This window comes from Poecile atricapillus, chromosome Z (assembly GCF_030490865.1).
Source record: "Poecile atricapillus isolate bPoeAtr1 chromosome Z, bPoeAtr1.hap1, whole genome shotgun sequence".
Classification (NCBI taxonomy): domain Eukaryota; kingdom Metazoa; phylum Chordata; class Aves; order Passeriformes; family Paridae; genus Poecile; species Poecile atricapillus.
Genome location: NC_081289.1, coordinates 132,437,031 through 132,459,560, shown reverse-complemented (window position 1 = coordinate 132,459,560; position 22,530 = coordinate 132,437,031). Strand labels below are relative to the sequence as shown.

General features: G+C 39.6%; 1 protein-coding gene across 1 annotated transcript in view; it reads right to left on the bottom strand.

Annotated features, from left to right (window-relative positions):
* The window catches only part of PLCXD3 (phosphatidylinositol specific phospholipase C X domain containing 3), a 73,690-nt gene extending 56,750 nt beyond the window's left edge, over nt 1-16,940 (bottom strand). Inside the window, exon 1 of the mRNA XM_058826996.1 lies at nt 16,768-16,940. Within this exon, the coding sequence (XP_058682979.1) occupies nt 16,768-16,870 (103 nt within the window). The 5' untranslated portion in view covers nt 16,871-16,940. The remainder of the gene's footprint in view (nt 1-16,767) is intronic.
* Nucleotides 16,941-22,530: the final 5,590 nt, after the last annotated feature.

Below are 22,530 nucleotides of genomic sequence, written 5' to 3'. Positions count from 1 at the left end.
TAACTTTCATCAACTGCAGATGAAGAAATGCATTTGTTACTTTCCAAGTTATCTTCCTCATAATACAGCATTTATTGGAAAATGGACAACAAGAGTAAGGGCATTTCAGATCAAGGTCTCTTTAGCTCTAAGGCCACAATAGGTAGTGGTTATTGATGCTGAGCTGTTGCCTTGCATGGAAGAAATGAGTTGAAGCCATGGAATAATTCAATTCAATAGACTCTACAACAACTCTGAAACCTCACACTAAGATGAAGTGCTTTTTCTGGAAAGAACTCTGATCTCACTTTTAACAGATTTCTCTTCTCAATCCATCAGTTGTTGTAGCAGTCTCATCAGTAAAAACATGCAGTTTAATTTCAAGCTGAATATATACGGAGAAAAATGACATTTATATTTCACTTCTCAACTACCCCCAGAGTATGCTGTTACAGTTATAATCCTACCAGAAAGCCATTCTGAAAAATCATTGCTCATATTCTTTAATCAGACTCAGAAACATTTTCATACCCTGTAGGAAGAGACAGCTCCATCAAAAATATGACTCTCACAGGGTCTCTAACACCAACTTTCTTCATGGTCTTGATGTAGCAAATGGTGTCTTCAGGATTTCATAATTTCTAGTATTGGAATAAAATGTGTCATTAAAAGCTTTAAAAGGACAGTTCATGGAATAACTTACAGGACATCATCTTCAGCTGACACCCAAGGATACAGAGACTGAAATGCAAAGGCAGGGAAAAGATCTCAGCGTCTTCTCCTGGTATCACCAGCTTCCTCCCCTTCCTTTAGCTGGGATAAGGAATTCCTCATCATTTGCTCTTCTTGAGGCTTTGCAATTCAACTTTGATATACTAAAGAGCAATAGCCTCCTCCTAGGCAACCAGAGAACTGTGATTATGGAGCACAGCACAGACGAAAACATACTTTTATACAGAATGACACTGTCACATACCTGAACCTCAAACACACTTTGAAAGGCATAATGCCTTTATGAGGGTAAAAAGAGGATTGCATTAGGGGTGGAAGGGCTGTTCAAACAGAATCAACAGAGTAACAAATGTTGTTGTGATTGTGGGGTTTTGCCTTGGTTCCTTCTTTCCCTTGCAGACACAGGGACATCTCAGAAAGTCAACATCACTGCCTAAAAAACATGGTAATTTGGTATCACGTGGACCCCCAGCAGAAATCCCAGCATTTTAACATACATATTCAGAAACTGCAAATTGAAAGTAACAGGAATTCTTTTTCAGTGCATATTACAAGTTTCAGAGAGGGAGAAACTGTAGTAGTTTATTCCGTATCACCAGACCTTTCGTTTGTCTTCATGTTATGGAAGCATTTCTACAGCACAAGATGTGACTAGCACCCCAGAACAACACATGGAGAGATCAGATTTTCTCTCTGGATCTTGCAGAGGTTAAGGATGAAATGCTGCCAGAGAACAACAACAGTGTAGGCAGTACCCAAAAATAATAGTTGAGTCAGTGTAGCTGAAATCTGATGGTAAGTGAGCTACAGACAATAGCTAGCAGCTGTGGTCAGGTCTGTCTCATGGGTCAGGGACAGCTAACCTCGAAGTATCACTGTATATTGAAAAGTAGTATTACTTTTAATTGTTAATATATTTCCTTGTGTCTTCCCTGCTTTACATTTTCTCTAGGATAGAATGTGCTTTGACACCAGCAGATAACTAAAATGTAAATTTACTTCTCACCTGAGTTACACCAATGACTAATTAAGGCCCAACTTATATGACAATAAGGTTGTCATCCTCCAGTTAAGGAGAAGTTTCTTATAGTATAAACAGTCCTGTCAGAAGGCTGGTTCATTTAAAAGACCTCACTGGTAAGAGAAAAAGACTCCAAAATTTGCTGCTTGATAAGTAGTGATTTCTGCATAATCATCAGGCTGTAATTTCATTGGTTCAGACTCTGCCACACACACAACAACCTAGACACAGGCTCCAAAGTCACAGATGTTGGCTCTTCACCAGACAGAGCTACTCATCACAAAACTGCACTATGAAAGAGTACTGCATTTTGACAGAGCTTAAGACGCCCCCTGCAGAGAAAAGCTCAGGGAGCAAGTCAAGTCGTGTAAAAAAATTCTGTATTCCAGTGCCTCCCCCCTTCCATATGGCATGGGAAAACCATTTACCAAGGAATTCACAGCATCAAGTTTTATACAGCAACAGTTGTGGTAAATCACCCATAGTCTGGATTAGCAGCAAGCTCTCTAAATTTACAATACGCTTCCAAACTTGTCCCTGATGGAGAAATATAAACGCATTTTAATTGCTACTCTCTGAACTACTTCTTCTAAATGCTTTCTGCCAGAAAGTAATGTCACTTCAAGATAAATCAACAAGGCATGGATGAACACTTTTCATCTCTTGAAGTTTCTGGAAGTGTATTGTGGAGAGTTCCCTCATGATTAACCTTACGGACATGCTGCCAACCTGCAGCAGACAGGTGCATCTGCTGGGACAGATGACCGGTGCTCCTGGAATCCATCCACGTTATCCAGCACTGAGTGTGATTCTTAGGCATGGTCCTGTGCAGGGCCTTGTGAGTCCTCTCCAACTCAACTTATTCTGTGAATATTGCATCTCATTTGCAGCCAGACCCACCTCCTCTTCATTAACCATCACGGTTCTGAGCATGTGGCTAAGGACAGCAGTGGTGATTTCTTCCCAGCTTCCTCACCTCTCATAATCCCAGCCTCTGCTACCTTCCAAGTCTCTTCCTGAATTTAATGTTTCAAATCCCTCTTCTAAAAAAAAAACCCTGTCTTTCAGTTTATTTTCATCCAAATCAAGTCCATTTCTCTGTGAGGCAATACAGGCCAGTGTTTTCATGTGCTTCTCTACATTGGTATTACTTGTATATTTCAATAATGAACTTGTTCTCAGCTAGGTTGTTAGTGAAAAAACATTAAATGAAATAGGACCCAAACATGGCAGCAATGAAGAAGCTCCCTGTTCAGTACTTAGTTTTACCAGTTCAGTGCTGCCTTGACCAGCAAGCCATTCAGATTGACTGGATGCAAACACTGCTATCAATATTTATTTTGGATTTTTAGGAAGTATCATACACAACAGGACAACTGTAAAGAAGTTTTAACCTGTTGCTTTGACAGTCATTAATCAGCCTCACTCTTCATCCCCAAAGAAATTCCTTGAAGTTATTTTTCTGAAGTCATCGTGAATTCACTGCCAAGAGCAGCAGGAAGTGTGTAACAGCAGGCATAGGCCTACTGGCAAACAACCTTTTAGGGCTTCAGTAATTCGATATTCCAATTGAAATTAAAGCTATAAAAAATTTAAAGCTATAAAAAAATTTTGTCAACAGTTTTCACTTTAAACATCCAAGCTTGGAACTCATGAAGTATTTCAATACTACAACATTGCTTGATCGCAGCACCAAATTGTCAGAACACATCTCCATTCTGCTGTGAGCTTGCAGAAACCATTTACCTGCATGGTCTATCGCTTGCTTTACAAAAACTTCACAGCAAATCCTCTCACACTGACATTTTTTTAAAGTAAGACCTGGGCTGCAATGGTATATAGGCAGCTCTCTCCAAACAGGGGTCCTGAGTACAAAATTTACAAGATAAGGGTATTGTAGCAATGCACATTTTCAGAACACACACAAGAACAGCAGAAGTAAAATAGTCTTTTCAAAGCCCATAAAAAACTTAGCAGCTGGTGAAATGCCGAGGTATATCCCATTACTTAGCAGTAAAATGTGTGCTTTTTTACTGTAAATTTCACTTATTTTCCCCAACAGCAGTGTAATTAATACCTGTGTCCCCTCTTTCTGAGCATACATTTTCCTTAACTTTTTCTGAAGTCTTCAAAGCAAAATCAGCCAACAAAAGACTCCTGGGCTATGCTCTAGATGCTTTCTGAAGCAATGCTTTCCAAAGAGGTTGGGCTAAATCTGGCAGTGCTCACACCTAATCTCCAGGCAGAGATTTAGGGTAGTAACCCAAACGGCTCATCTGCATCCCTCCAGCTTCTAGAATATTTATTTATTTATTTTCACTTTATTCTCTCTCTTGCATCATCTTGGGAGCATGGATGAAACTACTGGTGCCTTCATGCTTTGAGGCAATGTTTATGAGGCTTCCAAGTGCTCACACCTTGCCTCTCTCCCCACTCAAATACATTAAAGATTACAGCAATATGCAACTTGCTTAATAAACTTCACATCAGGAATCAATCCCACACTTCGGTTCTTTGCACAGGTGACTGAAGGATGCAGATTAAACCAGCTGTCTGTGGTTCCCAGACTGAAAGGGGGAGAAGTGCTGCCAGATGCCACTAGAGAACACCCAGTACAGTGTCGAGGCAGTGTTTGCATATAACTCCAAGACAGCACATGCAACCCCCAATGTGATTCAGAATAAGCTGCTAACTGGCCTCCCCTGCTCTGCAGAGCTCGCAAACTTCCCATTTAGCTGGAGCTTCTGTAACCCTTTATTTCATTTTCAAGTGAGGCCAAAAACTTTATCTCCTGCAGCTCACCCTCTAATCCATGGAGATCTGCCAAACTACTCACAGCTTGGTCTCACCTCTGGCTGGTCCTTCTTTTCAGAGATCACTTCAGAGGTGGGTGATGCAATGCAGTGTTCTGTATGCCATAACATTTGATACAAGTTTTGCTTTCCTGTGTAAAATGTTTCCTTCTCTTGCTGGTATGACATAGTGCAAAGCACACAAATGTCACATACAAGACATAAAAACCTGACATGTCTGCTGTCACGAGAAGCTGTGCATACCCTCTTTCTCCTCTATGCTTAGGAAAACGCATGGTTTAAAGGTCAAGTCACTTAACTAAGATCTATAAGACACAGGTTAATTTTCTATTCCTGCCTCAGCATCCCCAATTTTAATCAAGTAATTTAGTTTTCCTGTCAACAAAACGTGGAAAAACATCCTGTCATAATAAAGAAAATGAATCCTTTATAATTAGTGTTTAATATGGAGGCTATGGAGATGGTTAAAACATGCCCACACTTTCCATGCTCTGGCCATTTCTTTCAGACAAGATTTAAGCCTATGTCCTTGGCTCAAGCATCAGCAAAAGCCAGAAGTCAGAAGTCCTGTCCTAGACCAGCTTCACCACCAGTCACCAGTGTTTTTACAAGCTCGTATAGGGCTGTATCTACTTGGCAGGAACGATGTAGAAGTCACCATGTCTGATCATTTGCACTGTGATGTCTCAGAGATCTCCAGCTCCACTACTCTTCTCAGTGCCTAGTCCAGGTATCAAAACTCCATAAATCCTTACCTTCAATGCAATACAGAAATCCATGCGGTGTTTTTGACAGCTGCACTTCTGTTCTCCCCAGCATAATTTAAACTATCTGCTTTTAAGCCACCACACAGTCATGCAACATGAAAATCCAGCCTAGATCAGAGACCAAAGGAAGAGGATTGGTCTTTTGGAAGAAGCTGTTCAAAAGAGGTATGATGAGCCTTGGTGTTACAAGCTTCAGAAGACAGAGCAATACTGCTATTATGAAACAACTGTATGCAGCCTCAAATAACCCATATTTTAAAGCTCTTCCTTGAAGAGTATTTTCTGCTTCAACACCTATCTCAATTCCACAGTAATTCCAGGAAAAAAAATCACTACATCTGCATTGGGAGAACAAAATCCAGAAATTTCAACCTTTACATATCTTGTTCCAAGAGTTCTCCTGACTTCAATTGCATCAACATCTTAAAAGATACATTAAAACTTTGAAAATGAGCTAGCTTGTTTTTGAATACTTTGGTCTAAGTATTAAAGGATATTATTACAAATAAATGTTAATACACTGTATTTTCTACAGTAAAAAGGAGCAAGTCTGTGAAAGGCCTGCTACCCCAAACACCATTACAATACAGATAAAATCCAAAGTATTACTTAGTGGTATTTCAGCCCCAAAGTAATCAATTAGACTATATTCTATTCTCTTATGTACATAAGGGTCGGATCTAGCACCATTAGTCATCACAGTGTATGTGTCAGCTGACTTTGTAATGCAGTAGGTAAAATCCCCAAACCTGCTTTTCCCTTGTTGTTCTCTGGTTTATATTTAGGCAATAAGCAAAGACAATAGAATTTTTGGATAAAGCTGAACCATAAATCTTGTGATTTTTTTTCACTCTGAAGATATGTATTTTTTTCTTTAATGTAGCTATTTAATAATGGTTCACTTTAAAACTATAAGCAACATTAAGCCAGTACTTTTCTTTCTGACAAATGCATTGCATTGGGTATTTTAGAGGGCCATATTTAAGTTCATCATCTAGTCAGCATTGCTTTCTTCAGATGTACAGAGCAATTTATTCATCAAGAGCTAACTGAGACAGACTCAGTTCCACCCTACACAGTGCACAAAGTAAAAATACAGTTACTGCTCTGATTTAGTGACATTTCATACAGATCTGCATTTACACTTGTTATGAGGTAGTGGAAAACCCGTTATATTCACATTAAAATTTCTCCTCTCAGTGAGTGAATCTTGTTATCCAATAAACTGCTGGAAACTCACCCAAAGAGAAAAAAAAGCACCCAAACCATGAACTGAGTTGAACTTAAGAAAAAAAATTCACTTTAAGCATAGTTAGTTCCCTTCTCTCCTCCTGGATCCTTCCTGGTTTGCCTGTAAAATGGTGTGAATTTTTAAAACACATTATTTTGTCTTACATAGTAACTTGTAAGCACTGTTTTAATCTAGCAGGCAGAAAAGCTGGCATGTTATCCTATCCCCACTTTCAAATATCATTTCCTATTAGAATACTTCTCTATATCTCTATCGGATTTACAAATCCCCTATTTCTGGCCTGTATTCCACACTTAAGACAGAGCTGAAGTAACATCTGATGGAAACTGAGATGTAAAAGGGATTGCATTTTGCTTCTCGTCTTCTGCGTTGCAAGAACAGCATGCTCCTGTAGACAATAGCAATTCCAAAATGAAAAGGTATTATCTCTTACTTGGCTTAGAGAAGCTGCTTTCAAGGAATTTAATTTATCAGCACTTCGGAATACCTTTTGAAATATGAAACCAATTAATAAAATCTAAAAATGACAACAAAACACCATCATCATCCTCTGTAGAAAAATTCAAGGTAATTCACAGCCCAGGATCGATAGCTTGTAGATTAAGAAAATTTATCTCTCTTAGCACATATGGGAGAGCCATGCTGAATAAAGGTAAAATCCAGTTCTGAAAACTACACAGGCCAGAAGAGTAAAGGAACATGTGTAAGGAGGAATATTCCTTTATTCTCACCTTGTCCTTGAGCCTTTTCCATGACACAGATCAGAGATGACACCAGAGTCAAGGAACTAAACTAACTGCACCTTTGATCTCCCTTCAGCACAGCACTTCTCCCCCTGTCCCCCTGGCCCTAGACCTTCACCTTCACCCAGTTTAACCCTGTTTCAATTTAATCCTCATTCTGTTTATTTATCCAGATACAAACAGGGCTCTCTTGCAAAACTGAAGTCACTTTCTGATAGCAGAGGTTACTCTTGGTTTTGTGAAGGATGTAGACTCAAAGGAAACAGTAAGAATTCTGTGGTGTACAAAGCATACCAATAAGCAGCTAGGAACTGAAATCCCAACATGGACCAGATCATCCAACCTTACAGTGACTTGTTCTCACTCCTGCACGGCAGGAGGATGTGACAGCCAAATATATAATGGCACAAAAGCCAACAATTTCTTTGTGGTACCACCACCACCACACCATTCTAAGCTCTCAAAGCCAATGATGTTTTTTTTTGGTTCATACCCTGTTTTCAGCAAGGAGAGTCTGAAGCATTGCTAGCCAGTTCATTAAAACTGGTCTTAGAAATTCCAGTTTTCTCCATATTACACACTGTGATTTCTAGAGGAAACCCACCTCATGCACACCAGAAGCAACAGCATTCATTTGTACATGTGCTGTTCACATCCTTCACAGTATCCCTTGGCTTGTTTCCCCTATAATACAGCTACATCCAAAAATTACTGAAGCTGGCTTGTTTTCTCCTTATGTATTGTCAACTTATAAAATGTTTCTCAAACCACTCACTCAGCACATGCACTAAATAACACTTGGCTAACGGCATGAGTCCAGCTCCCTCTCACAGCAAGAGCCTGCACTCCTAGATAAGCCTTGAAGCATGTCTAGACATGTGCTCCCCGTTCCCACCCTGGACAGCACCTGTTTTGAGGTGATCTCTCCTACTTGAAAGAAGAATGGTTGTCAATTTTGCAGAAGCAGAGGAAGGCAGAACTCCAACTGAGCAATGTGCTGCCGATCACAGTTCATCAAAACTGAGTATTTCCATACCACTGGCAGTTTCACCTCAACCATGGAAATGGTGAGAGAACTATACAAGGTGGGGAAAAGTTAAGCCATTAAAAACAGAGCAAACTGAACAAACTAACACATAAACATGGCCCAAAACAGATAATTCCAGGTTTGGATTCATATCATCTGAGTGTCCTGAATGTAAACATACAGGTTTTCTATACCAAAAAAATACTGATGCAACCCCCTAAAAGTGCTTTTTTTAGTGCAGTGAGGATGCAGATTAATGCAGACAAAGATAGCATATACTACTCAGTGTCCAAACTAGATCTTTGTCTCTTCCAATCAATATCCTCCTCCCCCTTTTTTGTGGCTTAGGTTAAGCGGGGAATTTCTGTTCAAAACCAGCTTCATCCAGCCTGTTTACTCCAGTGAACTAATTACTCCTCCCATGGTGCCATGCAGAGTGCCAACACAATCTTCACTGCTTTCCAGCAATGGAAAAAGCAACTGGCAGGTGCCTACTGCAGCAGCTTCAAAGTGATCTCCTGATCTGCCCACAGATGAGCCCCTTTGGAGATGCAGGCACTTCAAATCTGAGGGAACCCATACAAGTGTCTCACATTTTTGCATCACATGATGGGAACACACATCCTCACACATGAAATACAAGAGACACCATTACCTCAGCTTGCATGGCTTCTGATACAGTATTTGTGAACATGATCTACACAATTTAGAACATTCTTGCAAAATATGAGGGTTTCAACAGAAGTAAAGAAGACTAATCCCAAAGCAGCAAATCTGGGATTCCTGTGCTGGCACCTAGAATGAGCACCTGTTCAAACTTCCCCACTGACAAAGCAACTTCTGGGTAGCATGCACGATGGATGGAAAGCAGCACTCCACCAAAAACATTTGTGAGCTTTGCAGTGTAAAACAAACACCCTTCCTTGCAAAGCACAGGGGATCAGTGAAATGTTCTACAACCCACTGAGCAGACTACCTAACGCAGCTCTCATCCTAAGAGCAAGGCCAGCCTTAGTATCAGTGGTCTCTCTGAGATTACTAGACCCACCCTACAAATCAGAAAACATGGCAGAAATTTCTATCAGGAGTTTTGGGATTTCTAACAGCTGTCTTAAGACCAATCAGCAACTTCACAGTTAATGAAAATGTGTCAATAAATGTTATGTTAATGAAAATGTGTTTCCATTTCTCTTCCACCTTGTAATGGCAGGCATCTGAGTCAAACACCAGAAGACAATTCCAGTCACATGCTGGTTCAGGAGAGGTACAAACATGCCATTTGGTTTTGGTGCTAATACCCAGACTAGCCTGAAACATGTATTTTTGAAGCATGTATTTTGAAGGTCCAAGCTCTAACAGAAGGATTTTAGCAAAACTAACAAACTAATAACCTTTGAAGATCTAAAGCATTAATTTGATTGCACAGCACTACATGTAACTCTTCTACATTTTTCTTGCTCTCACTTAAATCCCAGTTTAGCAACCTTTCATAATTATAAAACCAAGCTGCATGGCTGTCAATGTATAAATAAAAGCCAAATGTTTAATAGGATTAAAAAAAATTATATTCAAACACAAAACCACTATGGATGACAGCATGACAATGAGGTAAAGCATGAAGTACACTATTCATCTCACTGGAGTTTGTTTTGTTTAAAAAAATAGCTACAGAATTTATTAAAGGCTACATTAGTTCAGTGTCCTTTATTCTGGCTTTTATAAATTACGAGCAAAATTCATAATGCAGTAAACTTCATGGATGGGTTTTTGCCTTGATGGCAGCAGCACATGTCATGTATCTCCAATCATCTGAAACATCCTAAGTGACATACACAAAAGGCAGGAAAGCCTGGAACCACAACAAGGGAAATCCATTTCTCTTTCCATCCTCTATCTTCTTTCAGTATTTTGCAAACTTTTATTTTCACAGTTGAAACAGTATATATTTAAGCATGAGGTATATGAGCAAAGCAGTTAAGAGACTGGATGAACCAAAGATTAACTTTATTTAAAATGAACAGAGACATCATTTTAAAAGATGGTAAAGCATCTGAAAACTGTTTTAGTAATTTGTTTTAAATTAGATTATGGTGAAAGCTGAGATGGTATTAAAATAGACAAAAAAACAGAAACCTGGACTTTCTAAAATGAAAGAATATATTTCAGCCTTTATGTATAGTTATTAGCTGACACTATATAGCTGTTCAAAATAATGGAAAAAGATTAAACCAAGGTTTGCTACAGTAGGTCAAATGAAAAACCATTCCACTTTGCAAAAATTTAGATTAAAATCCAAACCTTCAGATTTTGAACCACATTTCTTCCCAATTATATGGGAAGTGTCCCAAGGGCTATACGGTAGGGATTGCATAAGGAGATCTGTTCACAAATTAACACCTATAATTTGAACCTACTTTGAGCAAGAAAGTTATTCTCCCTGGAACTGGCTTCTCTTTGAAGAGTAGAATGGTTAAACACAAATCAGTCTACTAAATCTGAATAGTATTTATAAATAACATACACTTAATTTCTAAAAGAGTAGTGAGCATTTTAATTATTATTTCTACACATAACAGTAGAAGAGATTGCCCAGCACTCTTAGGGAGTTTAAAGTTACAGTCTGCATAACTTCGTATACCTAAGACTTGCATTTTAAACTACTTACAGAGTTGAGTGTGTCTCACAGCTGAGCATCTTCACAGCAAGACCCATTTTGCACAAAAGACTGGAGTTCAAGCTACAGTATAGTAAGAACCATAGGAAATTACCAAACATAAAACACACACCAAAGTTAATGACTGTCAGAAGGTAAGGGCAGTTTGGATACAAAGAACAGTCAAGAAATTTTCAGATAAGAAATAAAAAACCCCCTCCGTTCATTGAGTTGGAAAGACAGAAGTAATTCCAGATGGTAACAAAGCTGTTCCCTCTGCCACACCTGCCACGGTGGCAGGATGCGAGGCAGGTTGGAGAAGCCAGTTCTGCTGGAACTGAGCTGCAGGAGACACAGTGGACAGAGACTGCTGAGTTAATAAACAGCCCCTGTTGGGAAACCAAGCAAAAGCAGTTTCGAATTACCTCTGGTAGCAGATGGGCAAGTAACCGAAGGGTTTGAACTGTTTGATTTTTACGGCAGTGTGAGTAACCAAACAGCTTTATTTTGTGTGTGGTAGAAATATGTCACAGCAGGAGAAATTAATGGTGAATGCCACAGGAAACTGTGTCACATAGAAATATTTTTGAAAGGGCTGGAAATTACACATTAGCATGTGCAAGGACAGTGAGAAACTGTTTTGTGGATAAAAGTGATTGATGCAAAAAGACTATCAACAAATTAGAAAAGAGCTATCCTAAAGGAAAGTTATAAGGATATTTGCTCATTTTCTGATAAGAAAAGAAAGCATAAGGCACTTATTTCTGGTAAAAAAACACTGAAAACGGAGTGCAAAGAACAGCAGGAAAATCAAGAATTCTCCTAGGTACATATGGGTGTCAAATGCTAATGGGCAACTTGCATTACAGTTTTATTTATAAGTCTACCTGCATCATCAGTTTACAGTTCTAGGCAAAGCTGATTTTGTACAGAATTGGACCCAGGCAAGTGAAGCAGAGGTATTCTGCTGACCATGAGCAGACAAACAAGGGTGAAACAGTTCCTGCTTCCCAAAGACAATCACCCTTCACTCTTAAGACAAATCCAAACCATCAGCTATTCAAAATTAAACTGTTTCTTAATAACATTTAAAAAGTGAAAATGCTGTGTGTCTACATAACCAGCAAGGAAGAACTTCTAGCCTTTTTTAAGATGAAAGAATTTCCCCATGGGGCTGAAAATGAGGAACATCTATCCAAGAAACAAAATATCACTTGAATATTTTCAAGCTATTACAAGGGAAGTTAAAATACTTGAAACAGAGCTGTTATGTCAACGCAGCAGTGCTATCATTCACAAAAGAGGCTAAAATATTCCAGTTGCATTAAGTAGCTTTTCCCAAGTCTCCCCATACCATCTTCAAATATCATAATACATCTTTGACATTTAACACTAACACACATCCTCCTCTTTGTAAAATAACTCCCTATGAGGTCTTGCTCTTTCTTTTCAAAGTATGATGATAGTGGGAAATAGAAATTTGAAGTCTCTGAGTCTTTTTATAAAGATGGGTGGTATTAAAAAATTCCACCTGACAACTGCTTCTTATTTGAGGTGAGACAAGGTAGCTCTGCTGTGTCTAGCTACTGCTTTCCAGCTGACGGACAAAGAACTTTAACTACAGTCAAAATACAAAAAAAAAAAAAAAATTCCCATCTGAAAAACCACAGAAGCCAATGAGGTCATGGACAAATATTTTTCAAGATAATTGTATTGCTTACTTTGCATCTTTGAGCAACAAGAACACATGCCGAGGTCAGAGGTTTCATCTGCACATGGAAATCAGAAACTCTCCTGTGAAACAAAAGCCTGAAGAATCACAGCTCTGGAAAGTTATACACTCGAGAGATATTCTAGGTCTTAAATTCATTCAGAAGACTTTACCCACACTATACAGACATGCCCCTAGCATGCATCAAGACTGCTCATATGGCAGATCTTAGGCTAGTATCAGTTTTGTTGGAGAGATGAGTTACTTATGGAAGAAAATACTCTTTTCCATCATAAATTATTCTTATGGACTTCTCAGAGTTGGAATATTAGCATCAGGGGAAAAGGCAACAATAATAACTCAAATTATTTGTTCAAAGACTCTGATATTAAACTAGACATATATTTAAAGACTGTCAGTAAGAAAGTTTACTGATCAGTAAGTGGAACAATTCATAAGGAAATGCTGCCTACTGATGTCTATTTACTGCACTGCATGTAATTGATATGATCAGATTAAGCAATGTGCATTGACACAGCAGAATATACAGGTTCTCCATACCTCACCTTTCCGCCTCAGCTTAGGAGCACAAAAAATTCAGTCCTACAAACATGCAATGCCTACAAAAACCTATTTCTTATCCTGGTCAAAGAGGCATAGACACTGACAAAGCCACATTTTTCCAACTAATGAAAGATATCCTCCCCCAAAGACCAAAATCCACAGTCCTCCACCTTCCTCTTTGCCAAAAGAGTTGAGAGTTTAGCCAGGCAGATCCTGTAACACAAGAAGCAGTTTGCAAGTAGTAGAAGACGGATGTACATCTTGCCCCAAAGTCCAAATAATATACCCTTTCATTATTCTAATAGTTATAGCAATAGAAGATTAAGTATGTGTGGCATTTTCTGGAAACAAACAGATTATTTTATTTCCAAAGAGTGCATACTGTTGCTTGCTACCATTATCACTTGAGGAAAATCTGCCACTTGCAGCATAAAAGAACAAAGACATAGTCAGCTCAAGAAAGAAGAAAACCTCATAGAAAATGCATCATCTTCATACTTGGAAGAAACTCAAATAGAAAAGTTTCTGATGGGCAAAACTGCTATATAATGCTATATTAGAGATTTCTGTCTCATCTAGAGGGTTCCTGCAGTTGGGAAAACAGAAGGACCTAGCTCAAACTGTAGAGAATGAAATGAGTAGAAGAACTTACTGAAATACTATCAAAACCCAGCACAAATTTGTTATTTACAAAAGTATAAGGGGTCGTAAATAGTGCAAACTTGTACCTGCATAAGCTTAGCAACTGAACAATAGAAGGGTGTGAGCAATGCTTTTAAACATATTATGAACAGAACATTCCTTCAACATATTGTTTAAACACAGTCATGACAGAGTATTATGGGGTTTGTGCTTCTCTTTGCAACCGCTAAAATGATACAAGCATGTCTGTGTAGAGACAACAGAGTGTATCACCTCAGTTCCAAGCATTCCTTCTGGACAATGAGAAATGTACTGATGATTTCTAAAACATTTCCCCCCTAACACAGTGGAACACCCTTTGTAATGGAAAATTCATTCTAACATTTTTAAGCTAATATTTTGTTTTCTTCAACATTAGCATTGGACTGACTGTTGGACTCTGGCTCCAGAACTGAATTTCATCCAGCTGAATTAAGGTCAAAATCAGTATTCCTACTGCGCAAGGGAAGTTTAAATCCTGCTGGAAAAAAAGAATAAAAAATGTACTGTTAACTTCTTCTGGTAAGGAGAAAAAAACAGGCAATGTAAATAAAATGCTATGAATACTTTAGTACTTAAACACAAACTTCAAAAACAGTGAAAAATTCACAGGTTAAAACTATAAAGATTTGACACATGAAGGTTTGGATTATGCACATTCCTTGCATTAACTACTTCAACACTAGTTATATGCTAATAGCTATTATGCACACATTATTAATGCTCAGCTGTAGATATATGGGAGAAAACTTTCATACAAATATTATGAATGTCTTAAAGGTTATTTCTTCTTAAAGGATGAAACCAATCCCATGATAGCTCTTGTACTTAATGTTGTGCATGTCCACATTGCATGTTTAATATAATAAAAAATCTACCATTAAAAGACAGTATTTAAACTGCACTGACACCTATAGTTTGTGTGCCATGCTCCCTTGCTGACAAATTCACATGAACTACATTGCCACCCTCCCCATAAGACTCTATTTGCCAAACCTGGCATTTCAAAAGTGAGACAGGCATATAAGAGGTCTGTGTCAATTTACACTAACAGAAGGACAAATTTCAAGGGTCTTAACACTATGCCACTCAAATCATGTAAGCTTTTCTGCTAATTTCACAAAGAGCAGTCTGTGTGCATTGCTGTTACACGAACAAAATTGTTCTGCCAATGTAAGGGATCAGTCTCTGCACTTAGAGCCTTGCCCACTGCTAAGTGCTATACTGGGATTAACTGGCACAGCCCACAGTAAGTTTGTTTGCTTTGTTTGTTTTTAATTTAAACATGTTAACAAGGTGTGAAAGCTTGTATTATTACTGACAAAGCTCTGAGAAATGTCCACTGCAGAAAAACTGTGGAGTTTTTAGAAAGAGGCTGTGAGAAAGTAGCAGAGAGATCTTGGTGAGATGAATGTACCAGGAACAGCCTCATGATGCTTCTTTTGGTAGAGGAAGCCACTTAATGGTGACGAATAACAAAGGCAATTTTTTGCATCTGAAAGCAAGTTAAGTTTCATCATATCTCCTCAAGCCAGAAAAAAAGTCTCTGAAACAATACATTTTACATGAAAAACCGCCATGCATCCAAAAGAGAGTAATTTCTCATCATGCCAATAATCCATAAGAGCGTTCCAGTTTGTGGGTTTATGAAAAGTTATTACACTGAAAAATGTTTGCAGCTCCAACTGAACTTGATGTAACAATTGCTGATGCTGGGTTCCTACGCCTTGGAGGGACACAATCTTATACAGGATATATTCAACCAACAGCAACACCCAGCGTACCAAGTAAAATGCTAGATATAGCTTGTGTAAACCGTCAGAAACTAAGAGACACTTAATTTTAGAAGGGCACACTTGTGTCTAAATGAAACTATAGAAAACACATTCTCGCAAATATCAGCTGCTATTACATTGTCCTAAAGTATCTTTAGCACTATAAAAACTGGTGTAACATGAGTGGCTACTACATGAAACTTGCAAGAAGTGAACATTTCTCCTAAGTTGCTTAAAAGACATTAGAGCTTCAGCATCTCTGAAACCTCATTCCATTTAGACACTCTAGAAATAAAAGATCCTGGAAAAGTGGTCTTGCAAAACCTTTGAGGTGCTCCCTCAAACCAGAGATCATCTGAATCAATTACTGGTTTGCATTATAACACGTATTTTGCCTAAGTCTACAACCACAGCTAATATCTTACAAACGAAAACATACTGAGAAGACGGAAAGAGTTCGTAGTCTGAACACCATCACCTGCCATCTCATCTTATTTAAAATTTTGTTGAGATCGAGCGTTTTCTGACAGCGACATGACATGAAGCCGCACACTGCCGCAGCCTGCCTCCCCTCCCGCAGCCGCAGCCCTGCGTCCGTCCCCCTCCGACCGACCTCGCCGCACAAGTTTACGGGGAAAGGGGCAGTATGTGGCATTTAGGTCCAAGGCGAGGTTGACTGCTCGGGCTGTTACCCCAGTCCGGCGGTACAGGAACACGCTCCCATCCCTCCTCGACACCAGGCAGAGCACTCCGCACCCGCCGCCCCACAGCCGCTCACAGCGCGGGGCCGCCGGAGCCGCGTCCCGCCGGTGCCTCTGCCCGCACCTGGCCCGCTCGCCCCCACCCACTTCCCACCGGCAGTGCAAGGCAGCGCGGTAAGGGACGGGCACGGAGCCCCGCGGCAGCGCGGTAAGGGATCTATCGCGGAGCCCCGCGGCAGCGCGGCCGGTGCGCGGAGCCTCCCCAGCGGCGTGGAGTACTGAACCGCGCCGAGCGCTTCGCCTTCCCGGCGCAGGGCGGCCGCGGAGCGGGGAGCCGGGAGCACCCACCGGGGATGGCCAGGTTGGTGAGCGGGGTGCTGTGGAGACTGCCGGGCAGCGCTGCCATCCAGTCGGCGAAGAGCAGCTCGTTCTTTCCCTGTGACGAAGCCATGCTGCCGCCGCAGCTGTACCGCCGCCGCCGCTCGCTCCAACTCGCCCAGTCCCGACCACGGCTACCGCCACCGCCGCTGCCACTGCCACAGCCCCGCCGAGCCCCGGCCCCGCCCGCCTGGCACCGCCTCCCCCCGCCCCGCCGGGCCCCCGCCGCCTCCCCGCGGCGCGGCGGGAGAGCCCTCGGGGCCGGCACCGAGCGCGGCGTGACCGGACGGCACCGCCGGGCTCGGCACTCGGCGGGCGGTCCCGCCCCAAGTACCGCGGGGGCTGGCGAGGGAGCGGCGTCACGGCCCGGCCCTGGCGGGTCCGTACAGCCCCCGCCCCGGGCACCCCCGGCCCCAGCGCCGCGGCCCGGGCCGGGGGCCGGCAGCTGAGCCCTCACGGAGCGCGGGGCTGCCGCCGGCCGGGCGCCTGTGCCTGGGATGGCGCTCCGGGCCCCGGCTGGCGGCTGGTGGTCGTGGGCCTCAGCAGAACCTCCACGACCTTGGCGGTGCTTCGGCTCAGTGCCCCGCGCCGGGACCCGACATCCCTCGCAGCCGGCTCCCGGGCGGCTTCATCTGCCCCTGACACGAATGTCTCTTTTTGCAATGGGTTGTTCACATAAAAAAACAAACAAACAAACAAACAAAAAAAAACCCACAAAAAAACCCCCTGTGCACCTTAGTTGAACATGCCGTGGAGATTTAATTTTTTGGCAATAATTTTTTATTCTTCTTTGAGGATGATCCAAAGTAGTATCTAACATTATCATCTCCAGCCTTTGCAGAAACATTAGCATTGTCAGTGGGGAAGCATTTGCATGGCTACCTCCAGACGGATGAATGAATGAAGCTGATAAAACTCTGTGAGCCATTTTGAACTGTTAGAGCAAACCTGGTCTTTTCACCTTCAGCATTACTCATTTTTGTGAAAGTTGTTTATACATGTGTAGAAGTTCATATGGTGGGGCTGTCAAAAACAGTGCCTGGAGAGAGTCATGATTGAGACAGGTTCACTTTATCAGTTCACCTTGAATTCTTATGATGTCAGCTGTGATCCTGTAACTCGTGTTCTTACTCAAACTCTTCTATAACAGCTGGGTTTGAAAAGAAAACTTCAGGGAACAACTAATAATAGCCCTCCCTTCTCGTTCTGAGTAAAGTTTCCAAGAGAATGAGAAACTTCCTTCGGCCAGAATTTCTTGGAAAGTGAGTATTTCTGAGGTATTTAAATAAAGGAAATGTTTCTGACTCACTTTTCGTTTTAGAAATAGCTCTTGAGGTGGGATTTGACTGGGGAAATGTGATCATATCATTGACCTTGGGGGATATATTGAGTCTGATTTGGACAGTATGTGGAAAAGGGTAAGGAGAAAGCAAACAGCCACCAAGGCCGGTTAAGTTTTTGCAGTATTGCATCTTGTGTATGAAGATGCTAATCTGGCCCTTCCAAAATCACTGGTATTAGCAAGCATGAAAAGAAAGACAAATCCACATTTTGGATATGAAGACAAAAACCCCCCTAAAAACATGGAAGATGTTACTCACGTAAAGATGGAAGATATTACATAGCATCATCTTCAAAGAACAGGAAGAAATTTTAGTAAAAATTTCAAGACTTCTAAAGAGCATTCCAGTAAGGAACACTCAATATTTCTATCAACATGATTAAATAAAATAAAGTTTTTTATTTAAGGGGCAAAGTCATTCATGGATTCCACTAGTCACCTGGAAAATTGCTGCTGAACTGTTTCATTATGTGGCCTACCTTCTCTGAGAGAAAACTGAAGTATACATCTTTTAGAAAGATTAAACAATTTTTTAGTGCTGTTGTTGATCTCTTATGGTCTCTGAAGCTTTGAGGACAGCTCAGAACAAAATAAAACAAATACCAGCAAACTCACCACTTTAAAATGTATTAATATGTATAATGATCTAAAAAACTACCTTTCAATAGTGCTTTTTACTCTGCTGAAGACTGTACATATCCATCTCTGTGCTAACTAGAAACTTGCTGGCATTCGCTTCTGCAAGTAATTCAGACTTTTGTATCTTCTTTTTTTTTTTTTTTAATGCCCAAAGTAAGGTTCTTCATAGTCTGGATTTTAAAACCATGGATACTCTGCTTCATGAAAACTGGCCCACTCTAACATGTCTCACACTAATCATGCTTGAACAGGTCTGCTTCTGTTTTTAGTGCAATGTAACTGATAGCAGGCTTAGAATCTGTCATTTAGTCTCTATGAACTTGGGAATCACAGGCTTAAATGATTTGAAGGGAAGTGGGATAGGAAAGGAGACTTTTATGGGACAGAAAGTCAAAAACATTTATAGAGCAAACTAAGAAACATTGACCTGGAAGCTTTGACTTCAAATAAAAAGGTATTTTTTTTCTTTTCAGTAGTATGAGACTTAAGCATTTGTCTTTGTATCTGCTTGGGATGTGTTTAATAAAAAAAAGAGGCAAACCATTTATCGTTATTAAAGAGCAACTTATTGTGGTTTAGTTTGAATGTGTCATTTTACTAATTTTCACTGATTTATAAAAAATGACAGCCTGTAAATCAAAGGCAGAGTATCCACACAAACTTTTGTTCCTATTTAAAAACAGTAAAAAAACAAAAATCACATTTTTGGCCGTATTACTGAAATTCTTGAACGTAGCAAGTCTGACCTGTTCAAGAAAGCAGATTCCAGGAATGAAATAATTAAAAATCTTAAAAACACCTGGTAAAATGAAAATTAAAAGCAGTGACAAGATACAAAAAATGCCATCTTTGCTCTTTTATTCACAGCTATGCTGAGCTCACTGAAGATGCTATGAAGAGATGTAAAATTGAAATTGTGCTATCTGTTCAGAATGTATTGTGTTCTCTCCAGTCTTCAGTGTGGATGAATAGACACACTCTGCTTCCATGGCATGGCAAAATAGAGTAATGTAGCCAATAGGAATGTTGCTTCAGCATTCAGAATTACACTGTTAAAGGAAACTTTCTGTTGTTTTTATTCTCCCCAAAAAAATAGCATTTTAACAGTATACATTCACTGTTACACTTTTTAATTTTAACAATCACATAGTTTGCTTTTTCATATGTCCTTGGCATCTATTTTAATCATATGAAATAACAAAGGACTAAAAGTATCTTTTTCTGTAAATCACATAAAGTACATTCCACTCTGAAAGGTAAACCAAATATTTACTTAATGGGGCATTGTATTTTTGTGACTATCCTATTATATAAAAAAAAAATATTTATTTACTTTAAATTTATTGTTAATTAATTCAAAATGAGTCTTGGAAGTGAAGAATTAGTATTGTTTAAATATTTGAACTTTTTCAGTAGATTCTGCTTCTGAGGTTGGTTTCTTCCTCCTTCTTACTACCTCTTTCTATTAATAGAAATTTTTCAGAACAAATCCTGGCTGCCATCCCATGTTTGCATCTCTCATGGCTTTCAGTGACTCTGTCAGTAACATTTGGGCAGTAAAGCCCTTCCAGTTGTTTGCAGCTGAGTTCCTAATTATATTCTTGTTATTTGGGAACACAGTGGATCCATGATATTCTCAATTTTGCTACTTCTCATGGCTAACAGGTATAACAAGTAGGACAAGTACACAAAATCTCAGATTGACTGAATGAGATAATTTATTCAATAGCCATATGGGTAAACAGAAGTCATGACAGGTATTTTGTTGTCATTTTATACTTTGTCTGGATACTTTGACAAGCTCACCCTGCATTCATTAAGCAATCTCTTTTTAGTAGTATTTGTCCTGTCAAAACAGATTACAAAATTCCTCCGTAGTCAGAAACCTAGTAGAAACAAGAAAACAGTATTTTCTTCAATTTATGTGAAAGAATAAATCTGTTTCTTCAAAACAGAAGAAAATGTGGTTTATTCTGTACTCTGATTTGTTATTCTCTACTAAGAAAGCCTGAGCATCCTTACTTGTGCCAGTGATGAATCTGAGAAGAAACAGTATTTGTTCTGAGCAGCTGACAAATGTCAGGATGATGCTAATGTTATCCCAATTCTCTTGGGGTAAATTATAGTGACTGGGAAGATGATGGGTTAATATAAAGGTACAACACATGTTTTTACTTGCATACTTTATAACCAAAGCAAAGACATTACAAAAATATGAAGAAAATGAAATCATTAAAGAGCATGTATCAATTAACCTGACCATTTGTTATAGTTAACCAAATTCTGGAAGCTTCAAATAAAAAGGATAAAAGGCAAATTAGAGTATTTGTATGCAGTCCTCAGATGGAAATCTGTTTCACCTTAGCTACTTTCTGAAGAGTATTTTTCAAGTTTCTGGAAGAAGGTTTGTTTTGTCTTTTTCTTTTTTAACTTTCTCAAGCAGAATCCTGCTGTGTCTTACCTAGGATGGCTGCATCAACGCACAAGAGTGGCTATGTTCTCTACCTGGTTAAAAACAAAGAGGTTTGGTTTTGTTGGCATTTTGAAGACTCTAATGGCATTATCCAGAACAGGAGCAGCAGAACATGAAAAACCCTATTTTCTCATAGCCAGTGCTATCAGATCACAGCAAAGTCTGCAAATTTGCTACAGGGAAAGGTGAGAAAGAGATTGCTTTTTATTTCTAGACCAACTGGACAATGTTTAAAGGGTTTCTGTAGAAGCTCATGAACATTTTGTCACGAATAAATGTTTCTGAGACTTGAACACCCCACATTTGACATGGTTAAGAACTTGCAGATAAAGCTTGATTCAAGCATTTGAATGTGAGGAGCTCATTCTCTAGCTAGAAAACTGCTGCTTTATTGAAAACAAAAGCTAAATGAGATTATATAGTGGTGGGCTTACCACAGGCAATGCAGAAGGAAGCATCACTGCTGATCATAATCCTTGTAGCCTCCCAACAGTGTTCAAATGGTCACAAATGACTTTATCAATACGAAAATGTCTACCTTTAGTTAAAAAAAAAATGCTTGAAAGACCCAAAGCAACCTCTTCCCTGCTATGTTTTCCAGCCCTGTGAAGGAGGAATGAGAAGTTTTCAAGGCAGTCAGATACTCCCGTGACTCTACTTAGTTTTGGCAGAAAACACAGCTTTTGCATGAATAGTAAATTTTGAACAGTCTAACCAAAATCTTCACTAAAATGTAATGATAGACAAAACATTCCAGAAGATTTTTAGGATGATATCTGATCTCCTTTGGGGTTGCAACTAGCACAGACAAATTAGGAATGTTCAAGGCACGATAAAAACTGTTAAAAATGCAAGACCAAACCAAATAAAATAAAAAGGTTATTTTCATTGAATACATATTGTGTTATCACATAGTGGTAAATAAAAACAAGTCTATACACAGAAAAATCAGTGAAAGTAGCAGAAATTTAATGGACGAGATAATCAGAAATGGATAGTGCTTGCAGGATTTTACTGTGGACCACCAAAAACTGAAGATGCAATCTGCTTGTATGTGTAAACCATTTACAATTCAGTTCAGAACTACTGTGTGTGGTATTTAGAAAAGAGAGAAAAGAAGAAAATAGTGTTTCTAAATACATATTAAAATACTTTTTAATTTTTTGAGGTATGGAAATTAATTGCTATAAAAAGCAACACTCAGATTTTACAACTGTTTCTTTACCATCAAGATATTTAAATTGGCATTTTGTAACCGATCCTGGATTTGACTAGCAGT